Below are 26,763 nucleotides of genomic sequence, written 5' to 3'. Positions count from 1 at the left end.
GCAACATTGGTTAATAAATAAGAGTATTATGGCCAAATTTTGGAAAATCGATCGATAGGTTAGGTTAGGTTAGGTTATGTGGCAGCCCGATGTATCAGGCTCACTTAGACTATTCAGTCCATTGTGATACCACAGTGGTGAACTTCTCTCTTATCACTGAGTGCTGCCCGATTCCATGTTAAGCTCAATGACAAGGGACCTCCTTTTTATAGCCGAGTCCGAACGGCGTTCCACATTCCAGTGAAACCACTTAGAGAAGCTTTGAAACCCTCAGAAATGTCACCAGCGTTACTGAGGTGGGATAATCCACCGCTGAAAAACTTTTTGGTGTTCGGTCGTAGCAGGAATCGAACCCACGACCTTGTGTATGCAAGGCGGGCATGCTAACCATTGCACCACGGTGGCTCCCGATCGATGCATATATATGGGAACTATATCTAAATCTGAACCAATTTTGATGATATTTTCCAGATTTGGTTGATACCACAGAAGGTTACCTTGTACTAAATTAGAGTAAGATCGGGCACTAAATAAGACTATTACGGTTAGAAATAAAGTTATATATGGGAGCTATACCTAAATTTGGTCCGATTTCTTCAAAATTCAATAGCGTTCGTCCTTGTGCCTAAAAAACACCCTGTACCACATTTCATCATAATCGGTTAGTAATTGCGACCGGAATCCTGCGAACAATAAATTCATGGACAGACGGACGGACGGATACCAAGCGCTAGATCGACTCAGGAGGTGATTCTGAGTCGATCGGTATATATTTTATGGGGTCTAAAATCAATATTTATGGTAGGCACATTTTTTGACAGATCAAAGTTATTATGTTATACCCTAACCACTATGTGGTTTAGGGTATAAAAATGTGGATTAAAAAAATATTGTTCAATTACACTACCTTTGGTGAAAAACTTATGAACACATCAGTGGAATTATGACAAAACTTCATACGCCCAATTTTACAGGAGAGTGAAAATACACCAAAACAAAACTTCTGCAGAAAACATCTGGAAAATGTTTAATATTTTCAATGGCTCTCTATTTATAGCGTTTTGCCTCATTGAATCCTGACTAAGAAAACAACACAACGGAAGTTAAATATTGCCCGATCTACGGCAGATATCAAAAATCTGTAAAGACAGAAAGATGCGCCTTCAACTGTACAAAAAATTTTTGAGAAATTTCCGAGAAATTCCACAGACATAAACTACGCCAAACACAATAATTCAGTATCCTTCCAATAAGCACATGGATTGTTCATATTCAAACTATGGAAATTATTGAGAAGACCACGTTCTCAACGAAAAACTAACAACATCTTCAATGGTAGAATCATTTCTCAAATAGTTTTCAATGTGAGGCAAACTAAAAATAAACATATTTTTATATTTTTATTTCAAATATTCGCAACAATGTTTATAAAAGCTAACCCACCTTCTAACTGAAAGTCTATACCATATTTTTCATTTTCGAAAAAAAAAATAATTTAATATAATAATATAAATAAAGCTGTCCCACACTACAATGCCAATCAACAAATGTTAATCTTATTATAAATATCAATAACATAACATTAAATATCTTACACATTATTTTAAAATATTTTTATATAAGGCGGGTTTCAGAATCGATGAAAACTATATTATTATTAGAATTCTTACAAGTCGAAAAATTAATTGATCACGAAAATGTACAATGTACTCAAAACAGAAATGAACCAATCAGCAGGAAAATGTAAGTTAATTTTAACTAAAGTAAATATTTTTCGAAAGATAAAAGACAATTTATTATACATAACTTTTTTCACTTGTTAAAGAAATTTTAAAGGAAAAAAATGGAATGACAAAACTGCCTTTAGCGCCATACGAAGTTGGCGCTATTTGTGGTCAAATTTACAAATGTTAACATAACAATTTCAATGTACTAAAATAGAGTTAAATTGGCTTTAGTTTCCTGAAGGATCCACGTTTTTTTTTAGTGTAGACATATCTATAAATATCTGCTCTTTTACTGCAAAGAAGGCAAAACAAATTTGATCAATCCAAAACAAATTTGGTCATCCATAAATTCTCTTATTTAAATGACAGAACATATTAGTCTTATTTGAGGACTATTTAAATGCTTCCTGCCACCATATTTTTTCCTGCCAGAAAACCCTTCTCACAAGGAAAAAATATATGTTTCTGAAACAATTATATAATCGAAATAAATATTAAAAGGCTGTGGTAAACATGTCCAAAGATGAGCACGTAGCAACGAGCAAGGCAAAGAAAATTTTTTTTACTCATTGGCTAAACATCTACCTGTTTCTCATCTCTGTTTTTCCAGTATGAGAAAAGACTTAGGGCAATCATTTTATAGAATGAGTTTGCTTTCTCGTGCTAGTAAGCTAAACATAATTGTGAGTAATTAAATCAAACCCCGAATAAAATTAAGTTTTTGAATAAGGTTGGCGTTTATACGTCATCATTGCCTGTGGTTTTGAAGACAACAAATACAACAAACCAAAAATAAATTTAAACTCTGCAGCATCACAGAAGTTCATGTCAATATTTTGATTTGCATTGTGTTAGCTTTAACGAATCTGAGCCAACATTGGATATGGAAAAATGAACATGCCACTTGTTGGTCCTTAGAATTCCTATCATCGTAAGAAGCTCTATGATTGCATATTTGGGAAATATTCGAAAAAATATAAATATTTTAAATAGCCAAGAGCTTCTTTTACCAAACATATGCATTAACATGTATGTGGGTATGTAAATACGTGTATTCCATTACTAAGGACAGACAATTTATTTTGTATTATAAGTGTATCTTTTTACAAAACAAAAAAAATATGTGGTCATGTTTTCCCACCAATGCACCCTTCCCGTGCTAATAAATATTATGTTTTTTTTTTTAAATAAAGTTAGTAAATTGTTATAGGAAATTTCCATCTTTTTTAAAATATATTGTTTCGTTTTTGAGATATAGAATTTTAAGTATTCAATTTTACTTTTATTTTTGACGCACAATCTTTTGGTATATCCTCGACCCACTATGTCACACTTCTCCTGATTTGACCCTATTCTGAAAAATTTATTTTTCTCCTCATGTAAGCAAAATCAGTCGAATATGGTGATTATGGAACGAAAGTAGTCAAATTGTCTGCCATTCCAATGACATTCCTATTTTAAAATGTTGTTTTGTTCATATGTTGTTACGTGATGGGACGTATTTTGAACTAACCGGGGTAATTACCCATAATCAGTAAAACTATACTAATTAATTCTTTATAGATTGTGGGGTATTTGGAAGATTAGCCACTATTGAAAAATAAAATATATATTTTAAAACAAATTATACTCCCTCGTTTAATTAAATAAAAGCATCGATCATTCCCATAGTAAGTGATTTTAAATAGGCTGCGCAAATGGACGTTCCAAGAGAACTTATAAAAATTATATTTATTATTTCTCCTATGCTATAACTATAAATGACTCAAAGACAATCGCATTGGCAACAATATTGCTGGTATTTTGAAAACTTTTACAAAATGTATGGCGCGAAACGTTCTTTTGTAGCAGCTTTTACATAATCTGTATGAAAGTATTTCCATATTTGTGCAATTTTGACAATTCCTGTGTACAATGAATACTACTTATTTTTAATTTTTAGTCAAAGTGATGATTGTGTGTGAATTTCTTTCTGGTTTTTAAATAGACATTCTTGATTTTGTATGCGTGGGTTGGGTGTTGAAAAGGTGGATTTGCTTTCACAATTTATAATTTAATAAAACTGCACATTTTGATCGGAGGGAGAATCAAACCGCTGTTTGTCGCAAGTTTGTATATTGTTCTACAATCCACTTCCCAGCAAAAAAAAAAGCGTCGCCAAAAAAGTAATGAAACTGTTCTTATTGGATCCGAAAGTGGTGCATAATTGACGCAGAAGCGATGAATTTAACATGGGCTTGTCATAGGACGGAAGTCCTACATTTCAATAGCCGTTGCACTGAATTTGCATCACTTTTTTAGGTGTAATCTGAATTCTGTGTTTTGGATGTAAATTAAAAAATTCTGTTATATTTTGTCAAATAAATAATTTTTATAATTTTTAATGCATTCTAACGCTTGTTGGAAACGTTTGACCTCAAATATTTCCAGAAATTCACAATTTTGTCAGATTGAATTTTTAAATGATTGATACCATTTTATGAATTCTTACTCTGTTTTTAACCTATTTGAAACAAAAAAAGTTAAAATTACCCATTAAAACTATGAACAAATCAAGCTATAAAAAATTGAATTAAAAGAACTTCCTGGGTAGTTAAAATAAATAACATCAATGGGAGTGCATCTTCTGGAAGTGCTTTTAAAGTTGTGCCTTTGGAAGAACTTCCAAATTTTTTTGCTGGGTTATTACCAGAAACTGATTTAAAGAGGAACAAAGCATTCTCGTCTTTGCTATTGTTCTAACTCTTTCACAATTTTATATACTAATAGCAGGTGCTTATTAAATTATTTTTCATGAGAATGACTTTGATTAAGTGTATACTCTATGCTATTTGATTTCATGACAAAGTATATTCCCCTTATTCCAAAAATCTTATTCACTTAGTATAAATATTATGGATTTCCATTATTATTATTTCTCCCATTAATAACCAATCGCCCACAAACGTATGGATCACCCCCCTCTGTATGCTTTTCGATTAAAGTGCATCAGGTTTATTGTTTTTGCATGATTGTAAAGTAAAATTTATTGATGTGACTTGAGTGTTACCAATTCCCAGCTATTGATGTACTGTATGGAAAGACTTAAACTACATCTGGTTTTGAAATCATGTCTATTTGGATATTATGGAATTGTTAGCGAAAAATAGTGAAAATACTTCGATACCATGTACTAAGATGAATAAAATTTTAGATATTATTGTTAAATTATAAATATAATTTTAAGCAGTTATACAATATCTTGTATATAAAAAATAAAAAGGTCTGAAGAAGACAATTATAATACCAGAAGGCAGAATTCTAAAGGTGAGCCCCAATTTGCAAGCGAAATCAGCCGGACTAGGGATTGTAATCAGAATCAAAACGGACAATTTTTAAATTTTTTCACATAAATAAAAAAATATCTTTTATTTCATATTCTCCCGACGTTTCTCCACTATTTGGTGGCTTTTTCAAGGGATTCGTCTATTTAAACACAGATTTTTAAAAGTTAAATAACAATCTCTCACAATACAAATACTAACAAAACAACTCACAAAAATCAAGTGATTTTGATTACATTTGTATAAACATTCAAACACGTAACATACATTTATTTAACGACACAATTTTATTCTAAATATCACAGCTTAATTTATTGCAACTTGGTAGCTCCAGCTTATATTGGCCGTATCTTCTTTTAAATTCATCTTTGTTTCGCCTGTCTGTTGAATTCGTAGGCTTTTCAAAAGGTATCTCTTTCTGTTGTTGTTTTCCCTGTCAAGAATTCTCACATTCTCAAAATCTGGCAAGTGTCCTGTGTTTCTCATATGTTGTGATAATGCTGTCGTCTCTTTTTTCTTCTCAATGTCGTTTCTGTGCTCCCCTATTCTTGTTTGCAGTGTTCGTTTTGTTGTTCCGATGTAGCGAAGATCACAATTACGTTCGTTATTCATATACATGGTATTTCGTATACAACATTGTGTTTTTGTTGTTTGTCTATTGGGTCTTTCAGTTGTGAGAATACAGTGGAGAGAGCTGCATTTGGTTTGTATGTAAACTATATGTTGTTTTGATTGTGTTTCTTATTATTTTCTTATCGGTAAGCCCAGGAATGTAAGGTAAAAAAAATGATTTACTTCTCACGATAGTCTACTACAGTTTCCTACTTTTTCTAGGTATACTTTGCGGCAATTACCTCCCAATTCTGCAAATATTAGTACCTATCGACTAACTTTTTGTATATTTGGAAACAGAGAACTGCAACCGGAGGCTTTTTTCGTATTGCAATCTTACCCACAAAATGTCGGTGGCAGTGGGTAAGACACCAATTACCATGCGATATTTTACATTGATACAAATGCGAGAATAAAAATACCACTAGTATATAACAATGTTCGTATGCAGTGTCTTACAATCTTCAACATTTACCAGCAGTTGGCATTAGCTAAAGAGAATTAAGAGAGTACCAAATAAGAGAATACCAAACTGCTGGGATATGGGTAACCAATTTGTGTGATTGCTTTACTGCGGTGTTTTCGAGAGACCAACACTCATACTAACAAACACCGACAGTCGTCGGTTGCATTGGATATTGGTGGTTGAAATTTTTTTAACCAATTGGTGTTTTAAGATTGCAAATATTGGTGTTTACTAAATACACGGCCGGTTGCGGTAGATCGCAGCCGTTCTCTGTTTGGAAACTAAAAAAGTCCTACCATGGCGAAACGAGAGATAGAGCAGATACGTTCTAAGGTCGAATGACACTTTCTTCTTTCATCAATTCAGTGTCAAATTCTACTCACAAAATGTAATTCACATGGACTGGTAAAGGGTAGAGAACAATTAAAAGGTTAAACTTATTCTTGGAGTCCAACCAACACCAGTGCCATCAAAGGAACTAGGGATTGAAAGGAGAAGGCAACAGTCGACTTTCGACTTTTGGCGGCGCGACTTTTGACTTTTTATGTGTTGTCAAGATAAAAACGATGGCCATTCCTCTTTCAACTCATAGTCGAATTTTCTTAAGGAAAGTGACCTCACACATAGGGGACATGGATTAAATCCCAGTTTCGACCAAACACCAAAAATGTCTTGAACAGTTGATTATACCAGTACTGATAGTGACATTTTCGAGTGTTCCAAACGTCCAGATTCGGACCAAATGACGCACTTCACCTATTCATTTCGTCCTGCTAAAACTATTCAATTAACACCAAGATCACTCTCAAACATGTTTCAAGAGCATACTGTTATTTTTCAACGAGCAACATTGAATATTTTTGTCACAAAAATGTTCTTTTCGATACATAATTCCCGAGGAAATAATATGGTTGCTAAAAATGTTACATGTTCTTCACGAAAGAGGTAACACAATGATCTTGAAACATGTTTGAGGTGATCATATTCCTTCACTGGGTGCACATTCCATCCTAGTCGCAAAGTTGCACGATGACGAAGGGTGACGAAGATAACACACTCTTACAAAAACAACATTAAAGTTACTACCTTCAATTTCGCATTTTAATCTTACACCATTGCTTGATTGATTGATTTCATAGAATTGTATTTGCACTGATAACGACATTAGAATATCTCACAATTTGACCGATTGACTTGTTTTCGATTCATTCTATTCTTTTACCGTTTCAAAGATTATGAATAATAGGCGCAAGCTTATGCTCGCTCCAATTACACCAATACATCATCATGACCTACATGATGATGTGTTGATAGATGATGTTGCAGCTACTTGACATGATTGTTTTGCGAATGATATTCCCACGTAGTGATACGAGTCAAAACTGTACTACAGGCATGAGATAAGAATCAATGTTTCCTGAATTTTACATTGAAAATTTATAATTACATATCAATATTTCTGGAAAGGGATAATAAAAATATTTTAGTTCGCGTTGAATATATTCCCAACTTATTAGCACTCTTATTGATGCATAACTAAATATTCTACAATACTATGTCGCATGGATAATATTTTTTTTATTTTTTGTCTATTTATTGAATACTATTAAATAACACCAAAGTGAAATCGGAGCTATTAGTTAAAAATTCTATTATTATTATTATTATTAATAACAATTACTATATATAAACATATTCTACTTAAAATAGCATTGATGGTGAGAAAAATAAAGAACACAATTTTATTGTTTTTCTTTGTGGCGTCTCGTCTTGCTGGTCCATTGACCACTGAGTTTTTTTTTTATTTTCCTATATATGGTGATGTTTACAACTTATTTACAACATTGTTGACTTTGATGGACAACTGTGAACTTTTCCTTATTCTTTTTATTAAATTATTATATTGAGGGTAAACAAGAAGGCAAACGAATAAAAGGTGAATGATTTTATTTATAAATGAAATAAAATTAAAATACAAAATGTCACAATTTGCTCGGTTGATATGCACAAATGTAGTTTTAATAGCATTTAATTAATAATTATTCTTTTTATATGTATTCTACTAACTAATTATACAATTATTTTTCGAGCTTTATGGACAGATATAGATATAGAAAAGATGATGTACAGTGGGAGAAAAGATGATTCAATTTGTAAGAGGAAATTTCCCAAATGTTTTCTCCATAAGGAGTTAGCATAAAGGGCCCAAAATTGAGTTATCTCTCCCAGCCAGATCTATACTAAAGGCTGTGGAAAGGTTCATTCGCCCGAACCGAAACATGTACAGTCCAGGCGTGTATAGATTGGTATCTGGCGTTTTCTTTTCAATGGCTCTATTAACCAAGTTCCTTAATCTATATCTGTCCATAAAGCTCGAAAAATAATTGTATAATTAGATATAATGCATTTGGACGTCAATTGCCTGTTTCATTATCAGGCTAACATGAAATATAATAAGCAACGATGAGCCCGTCGCAAAACTAGGAAAAACACGACTAATGTACGCGTTAGAATTGTTGTTGTATCCTGGAAACCAGTTTCTGTTAATTGTCATATGTTGTAGTTGACTGTAGAAACAATAAGCATTGTTCGACTGTTCACCACTTAGGTGAATTCTAACAAATTAGCTTTCTAAAAATAAATTTCGTGTTGTTGCATTACTATGTAACAAAACGAAATAAAAATAAGATTAAGGGACTTGTAAGTTATATGAAAAGATGATGTACAGTGGGAGAAAAGATGATTCAATTTGTAAGAGGAAATTTCCCAAATGTTTTCTCCATAAGGAGTTAGCATAAAGGGCCCAAAATTGAGTTATCTCTCCCAGCCAGATCTATACTAAAGGCTGTGGAAAGGTTCATTCGCCCGAACCGAAACATGTACAGTCCAGGCGTGTATAGATTGGTATCTGGCGTTTTCTTTTCAATGGCTCTATTAACCAAGTTCCTTAATCTATATCTGTCCATAAAGCTCGAAAAATAATTGTATAATTAGATATAATGCATTTGGACGTCAATTGCCTGTTTCATTATCAGGCTAACATGAAATATAATAAGCAACGATGAGCCCGTCGCAAAACTAGGAAAAACACGACTAATGTACGCGTTAGAATTGTTGTTGTATCCTGGAAACCAGTTTCTGTTAATTGTCATATGTTGTAGTTGACTGTAGAAACAATAAGCATTGTTCGACTGTTCACCACTTAGGTGAATTCTAACAAATTAGCTTTCTAAAAATAAATTTCGTGTTGTTGCATTACTATGTAACAAAACGAAATAAAAATAAGATTAAGGGACTTGTAAGTTATATGAAAAGATGATGTACAGTGGGAGAAAAGATGATTCAATTTGTAAGAGGAAATTTCCCAAATGTTTTCTCCATAAGGAGTTAGCATAAAGGGCCCAAAATTGAGTTATCTCTCCCAGCCAGATCTATACTAAAGGCTGTGGAAAGGTTCATTCGCCCGAACCGAAACATGTACAGTCCAGGCGTGTATAGATTGGTATCTGGCGTTTTCTTTTCAATGGCTCTATTAACCAAGTTCCTTAATCTATATCTGTCCATAAAGCTCGAAAAATAATTGTATAATTAGATATAATGCATTTGGACGTCAATTGCCTGTTTCATTATCAGGCTAACATGAAATATAATAAGCAACGATGAGCCCGTCGCAAAACTAGGAAAAACACGACTAATGTACGCGTTAGAATTGTTGTTGTATCCTGGAAACCAGTTTCTGTTAATTGTCATATGTTGTAGTTGACTGTAGAAACAATAAGCATTGTTCGACTGTTCACCACTTAGGTGAATTCTAACAAATTAGCTTTCTAAAAATAAATTTCGTGTTGTTGCATTACTATGTAACAAAACGAAATAAAAATAAGATTAAGGGACTTGTAAGTTATATGAAAAGATGATGTACAGTGGGAGAAAAGATGATTCAATTTGTAAGAGGAAATTTCCCAAATGTTTTCTCCATAAGGAGTTAGCATAAAGGGCCCAAAATTGAGTTATCTCTCCCAGCCAGATCTATACTAAAGGCTGTGGAAAGGTTCATTCGCCCGAACCGAAACATGTACAGTCCAGGCGTGTATAGATTGGTATCTGGCGTTTTCTTTTCAATGGCTCTATTAACCAAGTTCCTTAATCTATATCTGTCCATAAAGCTCGAAAAATAATTGTATAATTAGATATAATGCATTTGGACGTCAATTGCCTGTTTCATTATCAGGCTAACATGAAATATAATAAGCAACGATGAGCCCGTCGCAAAACTAGGAAAAACACGACTAATGTACGCGTTAGAATTGTTGTTGTATCCTGGAAACCAGTTTCTGTTAATTGTCATATGTTGTAGTTGACTGTAGAAACAATAAGCATTGTTCGACTGTTCACCACTTAGGTGAATTCTAACAAATTAGCTTTCTAAAAATAAATTTCGTGTTGTTGCATTACTATGTAACAAAACGAAATAAAAATAAGATTAAGGGACTTGTAAGTTATATGAAAAGATGATGTACAGTGGGAGAAAAGATGATTCAATTTGTAAGAGGAAATTTCCCAAATGTTTTCTCCATAAGGAGTTAGCATAAAGGGCCCAAAATTGAGTTATCTCTCCCAGCCAGATCTATACTAAAGGCTGTGGAAAGGTTCATTCGCCCGAACCGAAACATGTACAGTCCAGGCGTGTATAGATTGGTATCTGGCGTTTTCTTTTCAATGGCTCTATTAACCAAGTTCCTTAATCTATATCTGTCCATAAAGCTCGAAAAATAATTGTATAATTAGATATAATGCATTTGGACGTCAATTGCCTGTTTCATTATCAGGCTAACATGAAATATAATAAGCAACGATGAGCCCGTCGCAAAACTAGGAAAAACACGACTAATGTACGCGTTAGAATTGTTGTTGTATCCTGGAAACCAGTTTCTGTTAATTGTCATATGTTGTAGTTGACTGTAGAAACAATAAGCATTGTTCGACTGTTCACCACTTAGGTGAATTCTAACAAATTAGCTTTCTAAAAATAAATTTCGTGTTGTTGCATTACTATGTAACAAAACGAAATAAAAATAAGATTAAGGGACTTGTAAGTTATATGAAAAGATGATGTACAGTGGGAGAAAAGATGATTCAATTTGTAAGAGGAAATTTCCCAAATGTTTTCTCCATAAGGAGTTAGCATAAAGGGCCCAAAATTGAGTTATCTCTCCCAGCCAGATCTATACTAAAGGCTGTGGAAAGGTTCATTCGCCCGAACCGAAACATGTACAGTCCAGGCGTGTATAGATTGGTATCTGGCGTTTTCTTTTCAATGGCTCTATTAACCAAGTTCCTTAATCTATATCTGTCCATAAAGCTCGAAAAATAATTGTATAATTAGATATAATGCATTTGGACGTCAATTGCCTGTTTCATTATCAGGCTAACATGAAATATAATAAGCAACGATGAGCCCGTCGCAAAACTAGGAAAAACACGACTAATGTACGCGTTAGAATTGTTGTTGTATCCTGGAAACCAGTTTCTGTTAATTGTCATATGTTGTAGTTGACTGTAGAAACAATAAGCATTGTTCGACTGTTCACCACTTAGGTGAATTCTAACAAATTAGCTTTCTAAAAATAAATTTCGTGTTGTTGCATTACTATGTAACAAAACGAAATAAAAATAAGATTAAGGGACTTGTAAGTTATATGAAAAGATGATGTACAGTGGGAGAAAAGATGATTCAATTTGTAAGAGGAAATTTCCCAAATGTTTTCTCCATAAGGAGTTAGCATAAAGGGCCCAAAATTGAGTTATCTCTCCCAGCCAGATCTATACTAAAGGCTGTGGAAAGGTTCATTCGCCCGAACCGAAACATGTACAGTCCAGGCGTGTATAGATTGGTATCTGGCGTTTTCTTTTCAATGGCTCTATTAACCAAGTTCCTTAATCTATATCTGTCCATAAAGCTCGAAAAATAATTGTATAATTAGATATAATGCATTTGGACGTCAATTGCCTGTTTCATTATCAGGCTAACATGAAATATAATAAGCAACGATGAGCCCGTCGCAAAACTAGGAAAAACACGACTAATGTACGCGTTAGAATTGTTGTTGTATCCTGGAAACCAGTTTCTGTTAATTGTCATATGTTGTAGTTGACTGTAGAAACAATAAGCATTGTTCGACTGTTCACCACTTAGGTGAATTCTAACAAATTAGCTTTCTAAAAATAAATTTCGTGTTGTTGCATTACTATGTAACAAAACGAAATAAAAATAAGATTAAGGGACTTGTAAGTTATATGAAAAGATGATGTACAGTGGGAGAAAAGATGATTCAATTTGTAAGAGGAAATTTCCCAAATGTTTTCTCCATAAGGAGTTAGCATAAAGGGCCCAAAATTGAGTTATCTCTCCCAGCCAGATCTATACTAAAGGCTGTGGAAAGGTTCATTCGCCCGAACCGAAACATGTACAGTCCAGGCGTGTATAGATTGGTATCTGGCGTTTTCTTTTCAATGGCTCTATTAACCAAGTTCCTTAATCTATATCTGTCCATAAAGCTCGAAAAATAATTGTATAATTAGATATAATGCATTTGGACGTCAATTGCCTGTTTCATTATCAGGCTAACATGAAATATAATAAGCAACGATGAGCCCGTCGCAAAACTAGGAAAAACACGACTAATGTACGCGTTAGAATTGTTGTTGTATCCTGGAAACCAGTTTCTGTTAATTGTCATATGTTGTAGTTGACTGTAGAAACAATAAGCATTGTTCGACTGTTCACCACTTAGGTGAATTCTAACAAATTAGCTTTCTAAAAATAAATTTCGTGTTGTTGCATTACTATGTAACAAAACGAAATAAAAATAAGATTAAGGGACTTGTAAGTTATATGAAAAGATGATGTACAGTGGGAGAAAAGATGATTCAATTTGTAAGAGGAAATTTCCCAAATGTTTTCTCCATAAGGAGTTAGCATAAAGGGCCCAAAATTGAGTTATCTCTCCCAGCCAGATCTATACTAAAGGCTGTGGAAAGGTTCATTCGCCCGAACCGAAACATGTACAGTCCAGGCGTGTATAGATTGGTATCTGGCGTTTTCTTTTCAATGGCTCTATTAACCAAGTTCCTTAATCTATATCTGTCCATAAAGCTCGAAAAATAATTGTATAATTAGATATAATGCATTTGGACGTCAATTGCCTGTTTCATTATCAGGCTAACATGAAATATAATAAGCAACGATGAGCCCGTCGCAAAACTAGGAAAAACACGACTAATGTACGCGTTAGAATTGTTGTTGTATCCTGGAAACCAGTTTCTGTTAATTGTCATATGTTGTAGTTGACTGTAGAAACAATAAGCATTGTTCGACTGTTCACCACTTAGGTGAATTCTAACAAATTAGCTTTCTAAAAATAAATTTCGTGTTGTTGCATTACTATGTAACAAAACGAAATAAAAATAAGATTAAGGGACTTGTAAGTTATATGAAAAGATGATGTACAGTGGGAGAAAAGATGATTCAATTTGTAAGAGGAAATTTCCCAAATGTTTTCTCCATAAGGAGTTAGCATAAAGGGCCCAAAATTGAGTTATCTCTCCCAGCCAGATCTATACTAAAGGCTGTGGAAAGGTTCATTCGCCCGAACCGAAACATGTACAGTCCAGGCGTGTATAGATTGGTATCTGGCGTTTTCTTTTCAATGGCTCTATTAACCAAGTTCCTTAATCTATATCTGTCCATAAAGCTCGAAAAATAATTGTATAATTAGATATAATGCATTTGGACGTCAATTGCCTGTTTCATTATCAGGCTAACATGATGTATTCTACTAATTAAAATTGTTTAATAAAAATCACGAAATCATTTTCGCTTGACTTTTCATTTCAATTTTTTTTTTTTTTAAGTGTTTATGTACATATATTTCACGAATGTCCCAAGAGGGACAAAGTGAACGTTCTATCAAATCGATTCCATTTTTTTCTCATTGATAAGCAGTCTCGGACTTTTGAAAGGTGAGTTATACAGCATTACAGTGAGGTTTAGGCACCGTTGAAAATATTTTGCATGGTTTTTGAGTTCGGGCTAGGACCTAGGTTAGGTTAACCATTTCACCACGGTGGCTCCCAGGGATAAAGCCTACGAAAAGTTAACATTAGTCCAATAAACACTATAACCCAAGCAGAGAATCATGTTATTTGCTCGGATTTTATATATGTATGTGATTTCGGCAAGCATGTCAAGCTTGGCAAGAAAACAAAATTGGTTATCGACAAAAATTGGCATATTCAAACAGTAGGAAATTGCAAAGTTCTAAATTTTTGCTTCGAAATATGAGAAAATATGTAACGACTCGCAGGAATAATTTAAGGAACTTAAGCATGGTGACTACTTTTCTGACATCGTTATACAGCAATTTTATTTCAATTTCAAAATTGTTTGTATAACATATTTTATTATCGAATTTTTATTTTTGTCAGAGTTATCAGAGATTTCTTCAATCACAGAAATGATAGTATCAACTAAAAATTAACTGAAAGTCAATTAAAAAGTTAATTGATCCAATTAAAAATTAATTGATATTATTATTTTTTGTGATTGATTTTTGTTTCAATTATTTTATTTTTTTGAATCAATTAAATTGAATATTTTTTAAAACTCAATTAAGACTTTAATTAGATAGCCACTTCCTCCTAAGGGATTAACTGTTTACGCTTCGAGTAGTTGAGAAGAACAAGGACATATAACCATACATTGAAGAAGTTTAGTTGTCATGTTGTTTGACAGCTAAACCCAAAACCCCCCTAACATTGATGTAAAGGGTGATACGGTCAAAATTTGGTCAAGGGAAAACGCGTGTAAATCGGTGAAATCGTTTATTTAAAAAATCTAATTAAATTTCTTTTTCAAGTTCAATTAGTATAAAATTCAGGAAAAATATTCAGTTAGGCTTTCGCTTTTCCAAATCCGAATTGCCGGGCCTCACGCTTGACACCTGCCATCAGATTTTGTACAGCCACCTTGTCCACCTTCTTCGCCGCAGAAAGCCAGTTTGCCTTGAACTGCTGCTCGTCCTTAGCAGTTTTTTTTGGCCTTCTTTAGGTTCCGCTTGACAATAGCCCAGTATTTCTCTATTGGGCGGAGCTCTGGCGTGTTGGGGGGGTTCTTGTCCTTGGGAACCACCTGTACGTTGTTGGCGGCGTACCACTCCATGGCCTTTTTACCGTAACGGCAAGATGCCAAATTCGGCCAAACCAGTACGGAACAACCGTGTTTCTTCAGGAAAGGCAGCAGACGTTTATTCAAACACTCTTTCACGGAAATTTCTTGATTGACAGTCCCGGAAGCTATGAAAATGCTGCTTTTCAAGTCACAGGTACAGATGCCTTGCCAAACTAGATATTTCTTTGCGAACTTTGACAGTTTTATGTGCTTGAAAATATCTGCTACCTTTCCCCTTCCTTTTACCGTATAAAACTCCTGTCCCGGAAGCTGCTTGTAGTCGGCTTTGACGTAGGTTTCGTCGTCCATTACCACGCAGTCAAACTTCGTCAGCATCGTCGTGTACAGCCTCCGGGATCGCGCTTTGGCCGTCGTATTTTGTTTATCATCGCGATTTGGAGTCACTACCTTCTTGTAAGTCGATAGTCCGGCTCGTTTTTTGGCTCGATGCACGGTTCTAGACCATACACCCAGCTTATTTGCGGCATCTCGGAGAGAGAGGTTAGGGTTTCACTTGAAACTACCGGCAACTCTCTTTGTCGTCTCAGCGGCTTCCGGTTTTCGATTTCCCTCCGATCCAGACTTCCTGGCTGTCGACAAACGTTCCCCAAACACTTTAATTACATTTGTAACGGTTGATTTGGCAACTTTTAGCGATTTTACCAGCTTTGCGTGCGAGTAGCTCGGATTTTCGCGATGCGCGAGCAAAATTTTGATACGCTGCTCTTCTTGCTTGGACGGCATTTTGACAACTGAAGAGTGAATTCCAAAATCAAAATAGGAGCAACATTCTACACACACACACACCTTCAAAATGAGGGGTGTTCAGGTTTTTTAAATGCAAAATTGAAAGAAATACGTCAAGTTTATATTGACCAAATTTTGACCGTATCACCCTTTATGTCATCAATAAAATATATTCGAATACAAACAAACAATGGCTATAAAAAATTCTGCCAGCAAAAGAAAAAAAAATAATCAGCTGATACGTGGGAAATACCTTGTTAAATATGCCTTAATATTAATTAATATAGTTTGACAGTTATGAACTTGACCATTTAAGCCAACTTCTTTGTCAAAGATATTGGCTTTTAAAAACATGGATAAATTATTATATGTATGGAAAATATTTCCCAAATTTGCCAAATTTATATTGCATCAAAAATCTTTGAATGCTCATTTTTAAGACATGTTAAACAATTCATCTTAATACAACATGTGCCTTCCCTATAGCTACATCCAAATATACTCTTGTTTCCTCTCTCACATTATCTTTTAGAATTAAATGAGAGAATTCACATGAGATTTCATATAAGATTAAAAAATATAATTTACTTTTGTTTGGGGGCTATAATAAACATTTGAGATGTTGAAATAATTTCATTAAGTTCGGAACTCTCGAAAAATGTACAACGTACTTGGTCGAAGCGACGAGTTAATCTGAGCTCGAGATCAAATTTGTAATTTAAACGAATATAAATTACGAAAAAATCTATGAAAACTAATGATCCGATGGCAGTTTTTAATTTAATTGAATTTCATTAAATCTTAAACGTAAATGAAGTGACAACTATCTGTGATTTTAAAAGTTCCTTTGAGCGAAACAAACCACACACACACATAAACACACTAATGCAAATAGGCTCATTCATCTAAAATGTTAATTAGTTATATGGATTAAGAAAAATTAAATTAAATCAAAAATACATAATTACAAGAAATGATTAGTGTGACTAATTGATTGAATTCAAAAATGAGTGTAATGAAGAATAAAATATGAACGCCCGCGTCCTTTGTGTTGGACTAATTACATACTTACGGATACCTGCTAGCTTATAATCGTGTTTCACAAAAAACTGTGAGTTTTAAGAAATTATGATTTTTAACATATTGTCACATACAAAATCGTGGGAGGAAAAACTTATTAGTAATCACTGGTAGTTCACAATGTTCAAAGTTGATAAAGGGATCGAACTGTTGTTACCATAATTATTTTTATATATATTGAGTACTATTCACAATACGTGTGTTGATTGTGCTCGTGTGTTAAATTAACAATTTAAGATGTTTACGGAAGAATATATAAAAAAATATATTGAGCCATTTGTTTTTCAAAAAAATGTCCAAAATGCAAAGTCTAGTTGTATTTTAAATATTTATTTATACTTTTTTTGACCTTCGGGTACAAATACTCGACTTTACATAAAATATAATTCGATTGAACCGAGGTCAATTGATTTTGAAAAATAGGAATCAAACCACCGAGGTGCAATGGTTAGCATGTCCGCCTTGCAAACAAAGGGTCATGGGTTCAATCCCAATTTCTTCCGTACGCAAAACAGTTTTTCAACGGTGGATTATCCCCTCTCAGTAATGCTGGTGACATTTGTGAGGGTTTCAAAGTGGTTTCTCCGTAAGGTGAAACGCAGTTTGTCTTCGATACTATTGAAATCGTCTTTAAATTCGACCATTTTTTGCAACATGCTATAAAGCTAAAATGTATTCAAAAATAGAAGAGCACCTTCCAGACTTTATTTTGAAACACTTAAAACATGATATAATCTATACTTGAATTCGAGGCTGAATTTTGCATGTTATGGTAAAAAAACAAACGAATAGAATTGCTTCCTTAGTGCAATTCTCTAATTTAGGCTTTTTGATTATTGATTGAAATAAATGAAATGAAAATCAATAGTGTGAACCGGCCAGGCATTTTTCAGAGTTATTCCACTATAGCAATGAGTGTAAAATTCCTTTTCTACACAATTCGTTGTACCCTGCCTTGGTTTATAAAAATAAAAATTTAAAAAATGAAAAATGTTTCCTCAATTTTCTTCCAATCCTCAGTAACATTTATATAACTTTAAAAACAAACGAATTGAACAAGTAATAAATCTTATAGTATTTTTTATAATAAAGATAAAGTTTCGTTTGAAATCTTCCTTATTTTTAAGAATTTACGAACAAGGTCTACTTGATATGTTTGCTTTTGATTTTACAGCATAAAAGAAATCTCCTTAAAAAGCTCTAATTGAAGATAATAAAAACATTCCCACATTACGTGACAAAACATCGTTTAGGAAAAAGTTTTAGTTTTTCAGACTTTTCTAAATTGATCCATTATAATCTCAGTTCCATTTTGTTTACAAAAATTGATATGGTTAGCATTGACCGCAAACTATTTAAGTAAAATCAAAAGTTAAAGAATTTCCAAACATTTACACATCCACACATGCTTAAATATCACCCAAACGAAATATACTTGTAACAAAGTGTTTCATAAACAAAAAGGACATGTCTTATTTATTAATTCATTGATGGTTGTTATCCTGAAAGATCATGTGTGGACATCATGTGTTTGTAACTTTCCCTTAATTATTGTGCAAATAATTCTGTTGTGGATAACAGGTAGCATATCTTAAGTGGCGTTCACATTTATGATTGTTTTTTTTTTTTTCTTTTTTGTTAAGACCAAAGTCAGGAGATCATAGCACTGAAAAAAATATTGTGATATAAAACTGCTCTTGACAATTCTATTTATAGACCACGCACATGCATATTCAAAGGAACTTGAGTTAAAAAAACAAATCGTTATAGTAATAAACATCAGCTCTTCTATTTCTTACAAACGATGTTCCAAATACAAATTTTGGGTAAAAATATAGATAAACATATCCAAACCAATAATGATAAAAATAAATAAAAAAATGGGAGAAAAATAATAAGAAATACAATTATATAATAAAGGATAAGTTTGTTCCTTAGTAAATAATTTAAGTGCATCACAACGAAATTAATATAATTTAACATATATTCCAAAATTATTTCGCATGCCAAATGCCAAAATTTGTCAAATTTGCGGAATTAAGCCACTTGTTTCCTAGAAAATAGAAATTAATGTCATCAAAATCGGCTGTTATTTTGGAGGTACATTAAATGTACTTCGCACAACATCAGTTTTGAATGTGCATCGTAAATGATAAATATATTTAAAAACAAAAAGTCTGAAAAAGAAAAGCTTTAAAGGCTTAACACTTTAATTTCAAAAAACTGTAACTGCAGGGAGATAAACCACCGCTGACCCTTACACCACGGCAGTTCACATATAAAACAGGCATCATATCCAAAACTTAAACATGTTTGAACTTCGAAACAATTTAATTTACACAATTTTTGTACAGTGTTTTTACTGCACAGTGTGAGACTGCTGTTGTATCTTGTCAATACATTCATCCTACCTTTTTACCTATACATTCGGGTGCCGTTGAGTACAAAGAGTCAATACGTGACCTGAATTTGTAAGTTTTCTGAAGATTTTGGTATTCGCCAAAAACATTACAGAAAACATGAATGAGTGAGCGTCCAGGCAGTAGATAGGTTGATTGTGCTCTCATGTGTGTGCATGTTGAGATTACTTTGTACGAAGGCAAGTGACACAAAAATGAATTATTTTATTTAATACTTTTTGATAAGCATTTAAGACAAACAAATTATAATACACGACCATTTTTCAAACTACAATCATTGTGACTTGAGGATTGGAAGTTTGTTTTTGTCATAATGAATTTCTTGTGACTAAGATTAATTTCATAATCATTTTTTGACAATCATTTAAATGTTGACAAGCAAAGTTCAATGTATTTCATTAAGGCTGTCATATAGGAAATAAAATATATAATAAATAATATGTTATATTTATTGGAATCCCATAAATAATAGTTTTTTTTTTATATTAGAAAAACAAATATTGCTCCTAGATACTATAGTACCCTTTTTAAGGATGTGTAATAATACATGCAAAGAAAAAAAAGTTTGAAAAACTGGTATGTTCTTTTGTTACAGTTTTTTTGAATTTCTTCGAAAAGTTCAAACCTTCGAGTAAAAAAGATATGTCCTATTTTTGTACTAAGATGCAAACAGTCAAAACATTCAAGAACATGAAATCATTAGCCTCACGACAATATCTTATAGTATTATGAATATGTTAATAGTATTAATTGGAAATTGGTCCAAAATTAATTCAAATTTTAGACATAGCCCCATATAAAATATTGTCATAAGGAAAGGTTCATTGTCCTTAAAACATGAATACGTTTTTTGCTTAGCATAGAAGACATTTTTTGTCCAAAAGTCTGTAAACTTTTCAATGAAGTCGTTTCATCCTTATAATTAAATGATTCAACTTAAAAATCGGTATCCTTACACGCAGAGAAGAAACATGATTGTCACAATCATATTCGAAGAGCAAAATAATATGATAGGAGCTATTTTTGTGGCAACCATGTAACATTTTCACCTGCAACCATGTTGGCTCAGTGAACATGGTTCTAAGAAAAATAAAATTGTCATCATCTAAAATGTTATTATAAGACAAAGGTCACGATCTAAAATGTTATGGTATTCGTCAAAAATGTTTTTCTTCCAGTTAAAAGAACATGGTCGCAACCTAAAATGTTTTGATCTTTATGAAAAAACAGTTTTTCGTCATCGAAAAAAGGACGCCACTTGAGAAAAGAAAACACAAAATTAACTTTATTTATTTGTTTTTATTTATTTATAAACGAATTCATTGTTTATTTGTATTTACTAAGTAGCGCAAGCAAACATCACATATTTTTACACATTCTATTTTGGTTCAATTTCAACAATAAGTAATCATTCCAAATTAACTTCGTGCCCATCAAATGTACCAATGCAGACATCATGTAACTGCAAATAAAAATAAATTATATCATATAGTGTCAAAATGCAGAACAAAAACAGGTATATTTTGTTCAATTACACTTTCCTTTTTTGTGTTCACATAAAACCACGTGCCACTTCTGAGTAAATAAATTAACACAAAACATAGTAATTCCGTATTATCCGTCCATTGCAAGAAACAATCAACACACGACTGACGCGCAAATTGAAAATCGTCTGTACCTGCTCAATGTTTTTATAAAATTCTTTTCGCTGAAAAAAATTAAATGGTCACGAAAACAATGTACATGGTCTTTATGGCCATGTTATAGATCTAGACATATCTATACGTAACCTATAACAATACATTTCTCTCTGCAAAAAAGGAAAAAAATTGAATGGTCAGGTACAGGATTTTCCCGACCATATAATGGTCTTAAATTCTATCATTTAAATATAGAACATGTTTGCGGCATTTGAGAACCATTTAAATGCTTAATCGATAAAAATTTATTCCATGCGCATCCCAAAAAACAGAGGCCATTACATTGCCACCGGACTTTTGAGTCTTTCCACGCTTCAGACTCAGGAGTGTAGTGATGGAGCCATGTTTCATCCACTGTCACATATCGACGTAAAAACTCGGGTGTATTACGAGTTAACAGTTGCAAACACTGCTCAGAATCATCAACACGTTGTTGTTTTTGGTCAAATGTGAGCTCGCGCGGCACCCATTTTGCCAGAGCTTCCGCATATCCAAATATTGATGAATGATATGACCAACGCGTTCCTTTGATATCTTTAAGGCCTCTGCTATCTCGATCAACTTCATTTTACGGTCATTCAAAATCATTTTGTGGATTTTTTGGATGTTTTCGTCGGTAACCACCTCTTTCGGGCGTCCACTGCGTTCACCGTCCTCCGTGCTCATTTCACCACGCTTGAATTTTGCATATCAATCAATTATTGTTGATTTCCCTGGGGCAGTGTCCGGAAACTCATTATCAAGCCAAGTGTTTGCTTCCCCTTCACAAAACAGTATTTTATCAAAACACGAAATTCCTTTTTTTACAGTTTTTTTTTTCACAATAACAAAAGTTGCTTCACAAAAGACGCTCTATCTCACAAACTAATTGACTTACAGACATCAAATTTTGACACGAATCATTTGAAGGTTGGTACCATATAAAAATAATATGCATTTAATACTAGCGACGCCACCTATGTGTCGGACCGGGGACTTATCAGCCAACCTGTTATCCTTACTTGAATTCTCCACTTCTTTGGCTCGAGATCAATACCAAAATTAAAATCTTTGGAACCGGGCAAGCCTTTTTGACTTTGAGAGATGTCTGATATTTATTTTCATAACCTTTTCATTAATCTTATCATAAATTGTTAGCCACTTACTAACATAACATATATTTTCTATTTAACTGAGATATGTTTTTATTTTCTTATTTGTTTTGCAGTTTGGTGTAAACATGAAACTGTCAATATCCTTCTTCCTGGTCGTCATCTGTACCATGTGTTTGGCTGCTCAACAAAGCCAGGCAAAAAGTAAGTAGATCCAAAATATGTATTTTGAAAGTTCTTTTGTGATAATAAGCGTCACAATTTATCAGGAGAGTGCAATGAATAGGGCAACAGTTCATAGAACAATTCAAGCAATTCGGCCGTAGCGGGGCGTATGGCGTAATGCGGATGGAAACGGCCTCGGGATAAATTTACATGTGAGATATATCTAATTTTGAACCGGTTTGGTATTTTTGTTGAGAGAGTTTCGAAAGTCGATTTATATGAAAGCTGTGTATAGTGAGCGTCCAAATAAACTGTTTGTTTTAATTAAGAAATTCTTTAATACCCTATAGCTAAAGCAAATAACGTTTAATAAAATCATAGATATAAAGGCTAAATAAAAAGTATTTTTGAAACAAATACCTAAAATGTGTAGTCTGAAATAATCCCATTTGACTTATTCTAATTAAATTACTTGAAATTACTTGACTTGGCATAAGTATCAAAAATAAGTTTTGTGATTCAAGTTATAAATTTTGTCTACCAAGGAGGAGAGCTTTTTCTTTAAAGCATTGTTTTAATAAGTTTTTATTTTTAAAATTTTATTAACTTGAATAGAACATCCACCGTTTTGTGGGTGGTAGCTACTTAAAAATGCACAAGTTCATTGTTTTTTAATTATTCTCTACGTTATCAAATGGAAACACAAGCATCTTGACCTGATGATGAAACAAAGGCCGTAGCAAAAAATTCCACGCCCCTCAATATTATATCAAGTTATGGAGGATGTTATGAAGATTGTAAACAAGTTGTTTTTTTCTTTATAGCAAGCAATTTTTGATTTCGATGCAATGCCATGAATTCATTGAATGCCAATCCATTAAGCCAATTCTTTCACATTATCTTTGAAGAAAATGCATTGAATGCATGGAACGACCAAAAACAGATGCATTTGGTTAAGTGAAACGAAACAATTTTGAATGGATTGAAAAACATTACCAGGAAATGCAAAGAAAATATTATCTAAGTAATTTTGACACTATTTAATATTAGTTTTGAAATTCTGATGTGTTCAATATATTAAATTACTTAGACTAGTCCAATTTGTGAGAAAAACAACGCCCGAATCAAAACGTTAGTAACAACTGCCAACAAGATTGTTGTCTCTGCAGTTGTTGAAGATAATTTTTAATGCTGCTCTAACAATAGTTTGTGTATTTTAAGTTGCAAATCAATAAGTAGGAATTGAATTTTTATAAACATTTCTTTATTTTTGAATTGACGAAGGTGTGGTCAACTGTTATCTCGCCCGCTTTGCATACAAAAGGTTCTGGGTGCAATTCCAGTTTCGCACGAGGAAACAATTATTTATGTAAATTAGATTCCTTTAAGTTTTCAATTGAACAACGAAGTGGTTGGAATAAACCAGTTGACTGTAATTGCGTTGCAACTTCCAATGAATGATTATTCGACGTTTTCTCGAAGATTAGACTAGAAGATAGACAGAACCGAACCATATTAATGCCCACACCATAAAATTCGGTTTGCAACATTTCGAAATATGGATTTCATTTTTTTAATATTATTTTAAGACGAATAGGTATATGCCATCTGTCGAAGATGCGTCACACCGGGCAATTTTATGATTTGTGTTATTGAGCGTTTAAGTTATGTTAGGTTAGTCGTGTTTGCATACGATTTGCATACAAATTTGGGATCCATAATAAAATATTCAAAATATGCTCTTGTAGGTCCATATTCATTCGATTTGACTAAATAAAATAAAATTAATATAGTGTTTTTTTTTTTTTTTTTTTGATCGATCTATTCTTTAATTTAACTAATTTTATAGACCCATATGAACGAAAAATTCTGTGTTTTTATAAGGTATCTCGGTGTGAAATTTAGTGCTCTTTTGCACACGTAAATATATAAGATAATTTATATCATTTTTTGTACTTCGACCAAAGAATTACAATGGGATTTACTTATAGGCTGATGAAAATTCGGAGGCGAGCAATATTGACTTTATGGCCCTGGTTATAAGCAACTCCCATGGATCGGGAGTTTTAGTTTTTTATAACTGTAGCAGAGAACAATTCAAGAAATAGGGTTATGACTTGAAAAACTATATTTCAGTATTTGCTCTGTACGACTTTGAATATACCTTAATTTATGGCAATTTCAATTTCATATATGGCAATTCACTTCAGTAAGCTTCATATCCTGAAAAACTATGATTTTCGCCTTAATATACTATAGTATAAATTCCTAATGATGTCGTTTCATTTTCAAATTATTTAAACACTATTGTATCAGCGCAGCATAAAACAAGAATTTTTCTGGACGGTTGCCATAAAACATATTGTCAATTTATAATATATTCCTGTGTGGCGTATACGTGTTAATTTTTACCTACAGCGATCATACGCCAACCTATTCTATATTATAGAGCTATAATACAATACACACATAGTAGGGTAAAATTGAAATCTCTAACGTCGCTGCTTGCTAATGCAGCAAACAGCGACAGCTTTCCCTTATAAAGCAGACTTTTTGCTGTTTTAGCAGATCTTTTCCTGTGTTTTATTTGGGTATATAGTATATTTAAAAATATCGATTTTTATGAGTTTTTGGCAGTAAATGTTATCAAATATATTCTAAGCCCACGTTAGTTATCTAATAATACCATATGTACGAAACAAAGCAAGTATCCAATTGCATACCACTATGTGAGGTCCTAATCTTATATTTAATATTTAAATACCTTAGGCTTTCTTCGTAAGATTTAAAATTTAGTGAAACTTCATTAACCCAAATATCAGGAATAATGTAACACATCAATGACTAGCATAAATGGATGAAAAATAAATATCGACAGAAAAGTTTAATAGAGTAGGTCAAATTAATCCATATTTATTCGAAAATTCGACCATTGAAATATTTAAAGTCTATTTATTATTTTAATTTCGACTTGCTTTACACTTGGCCACAAAATTGGCCGTATGATTCTTTTTATATTCAGCAATATGGTTTTCTAAAAAAAAAAAAATTAGCACACGAAACTTTATGAAAATCGGTTCAAATTTATTTTCGAATAAAAATTAGGTCAAAAGGTTATGCGGAGTCAATCAGTGTTTACAAAAAGTTGTTGTTGGACACATTTTCAGCAAATCAAAATTACCAAAGTAAAGTATACAAATTAATTGACATGATACCCACAACGAAAAAATAAAGTATTTTGTTTAAGAGCAAGTAAATCCGAATTATCCCTTATATTTTTATTTCCTTTTAGACAACATTTTTCTAGAGTCAAAAGAATACTTCGTTTGTCTAAAATTTCGTTTCTCAGTAAAAAAATCCTCTTTCAGTGAAATTTTACTCACACGGAATGGGTTGATTAAGAATTACTACCTCCACTTTCGATGGATAGGCTGGTGTAAATCAACTAAGGATGGAGTTACTCGATACTCCCGAATCAGAATCAATCATGTTCAAAATTGTATGCATTTCTACTTGCCAGGAGAGAAACCCTTACTGAGCACACACATATTTACTAAATTTAATTCCAGTGTGAATCAAAACTCGCTAAACCCACCTTAATATTCAATACTCTCACTTAAAGTTACAGATAGACTTTCATACATACGTACACATTCATGTTCTTTACATTACATATTCACATATATCACAAGAATAAGAATGACTTCTACATTGTTTTTATTTTCCACCAACTCTCTTTGCATTTGCCGAGCAATTTTTATTCTCACAATTTTATTAAGTTCCCCGTAAACCCTAGGGAAACGGATGTGCGAGTATTCATTTTGCTGCTGAAACAAAAATGATAACAAACATTTCAACTTATTGTTATTACTTCGATAAACAGACGAAAAGACAGGGAGACCCTGAAGCATCGCCAACTACGAGGCAAAGTGCAACTCTTCCCAATGTAAATGCAACAGCACAGTATTGTGTGGGCTATTGACAATCGCCATCGATAATGAACGGATGCGGATGTAGAAAATATGGTTTTGTTTACCTTCTATAGACATGGATGAAGTGAAAGACAAACACGCATAATTTAATTCAATATTAAAATATGCACTGGAAAATTGCATAAAAATGTTTCAATTGGGAATATAAAGTTACAAATTTATTTCAATTGTTTTAAATTGTTATAATCTTTCAATAGACTATACACATGTA

The 26,763-nt window shown here is 32.9% G+C and overlaps 1 protein-coding gene across 3 annotated transcripts in view; it reads left to right on the top strand.

The window, feature by feature from the left end:
- CCHa2 (neuropeptide CCHamide-2) overlaps positions 1–26,763 on the top strand; it is a 46,267-nt gene that overhangs the window by 5,794 nt on the left and 13,710 nt on the right. For 2 of the 3 annotated variants that reach the window (XM_075294779.1, XM_075294785.1), the window contains exon 2: positions 22,512–22,599. In XM_075294779.1, the coding sequence (XP_075150894.1) occupies positions 22,512–22,599 (88 nt within the window). Of the gene's footprint in view, positions 1–16,738; positions 17,216–22,511; positions 22,600–26,763 lie in introns of those variants that run through there. The other variant, XM_075294783.1, reaches the window with a different exon arrangement.

Source organism: Haematobia irritans, chromosome 1 (genome assembly GCF_050003625.1).
Source record: "Haematobia irritans isolate KBUSLIRL chromosome 1, ASM5000362v1, whole genome shotgun sequence".
Classification (NCBI taxonomy): Eukaryota; Metazoa; Arthropoda; class Insecta; order Diptera; family Muscidae; genus Haematobia; species Haematobia irritans.
Note: the sequence above shows the minus strand (reverse complement) of the source record. Positions and strands in the feature narration are given on the sequence as shown.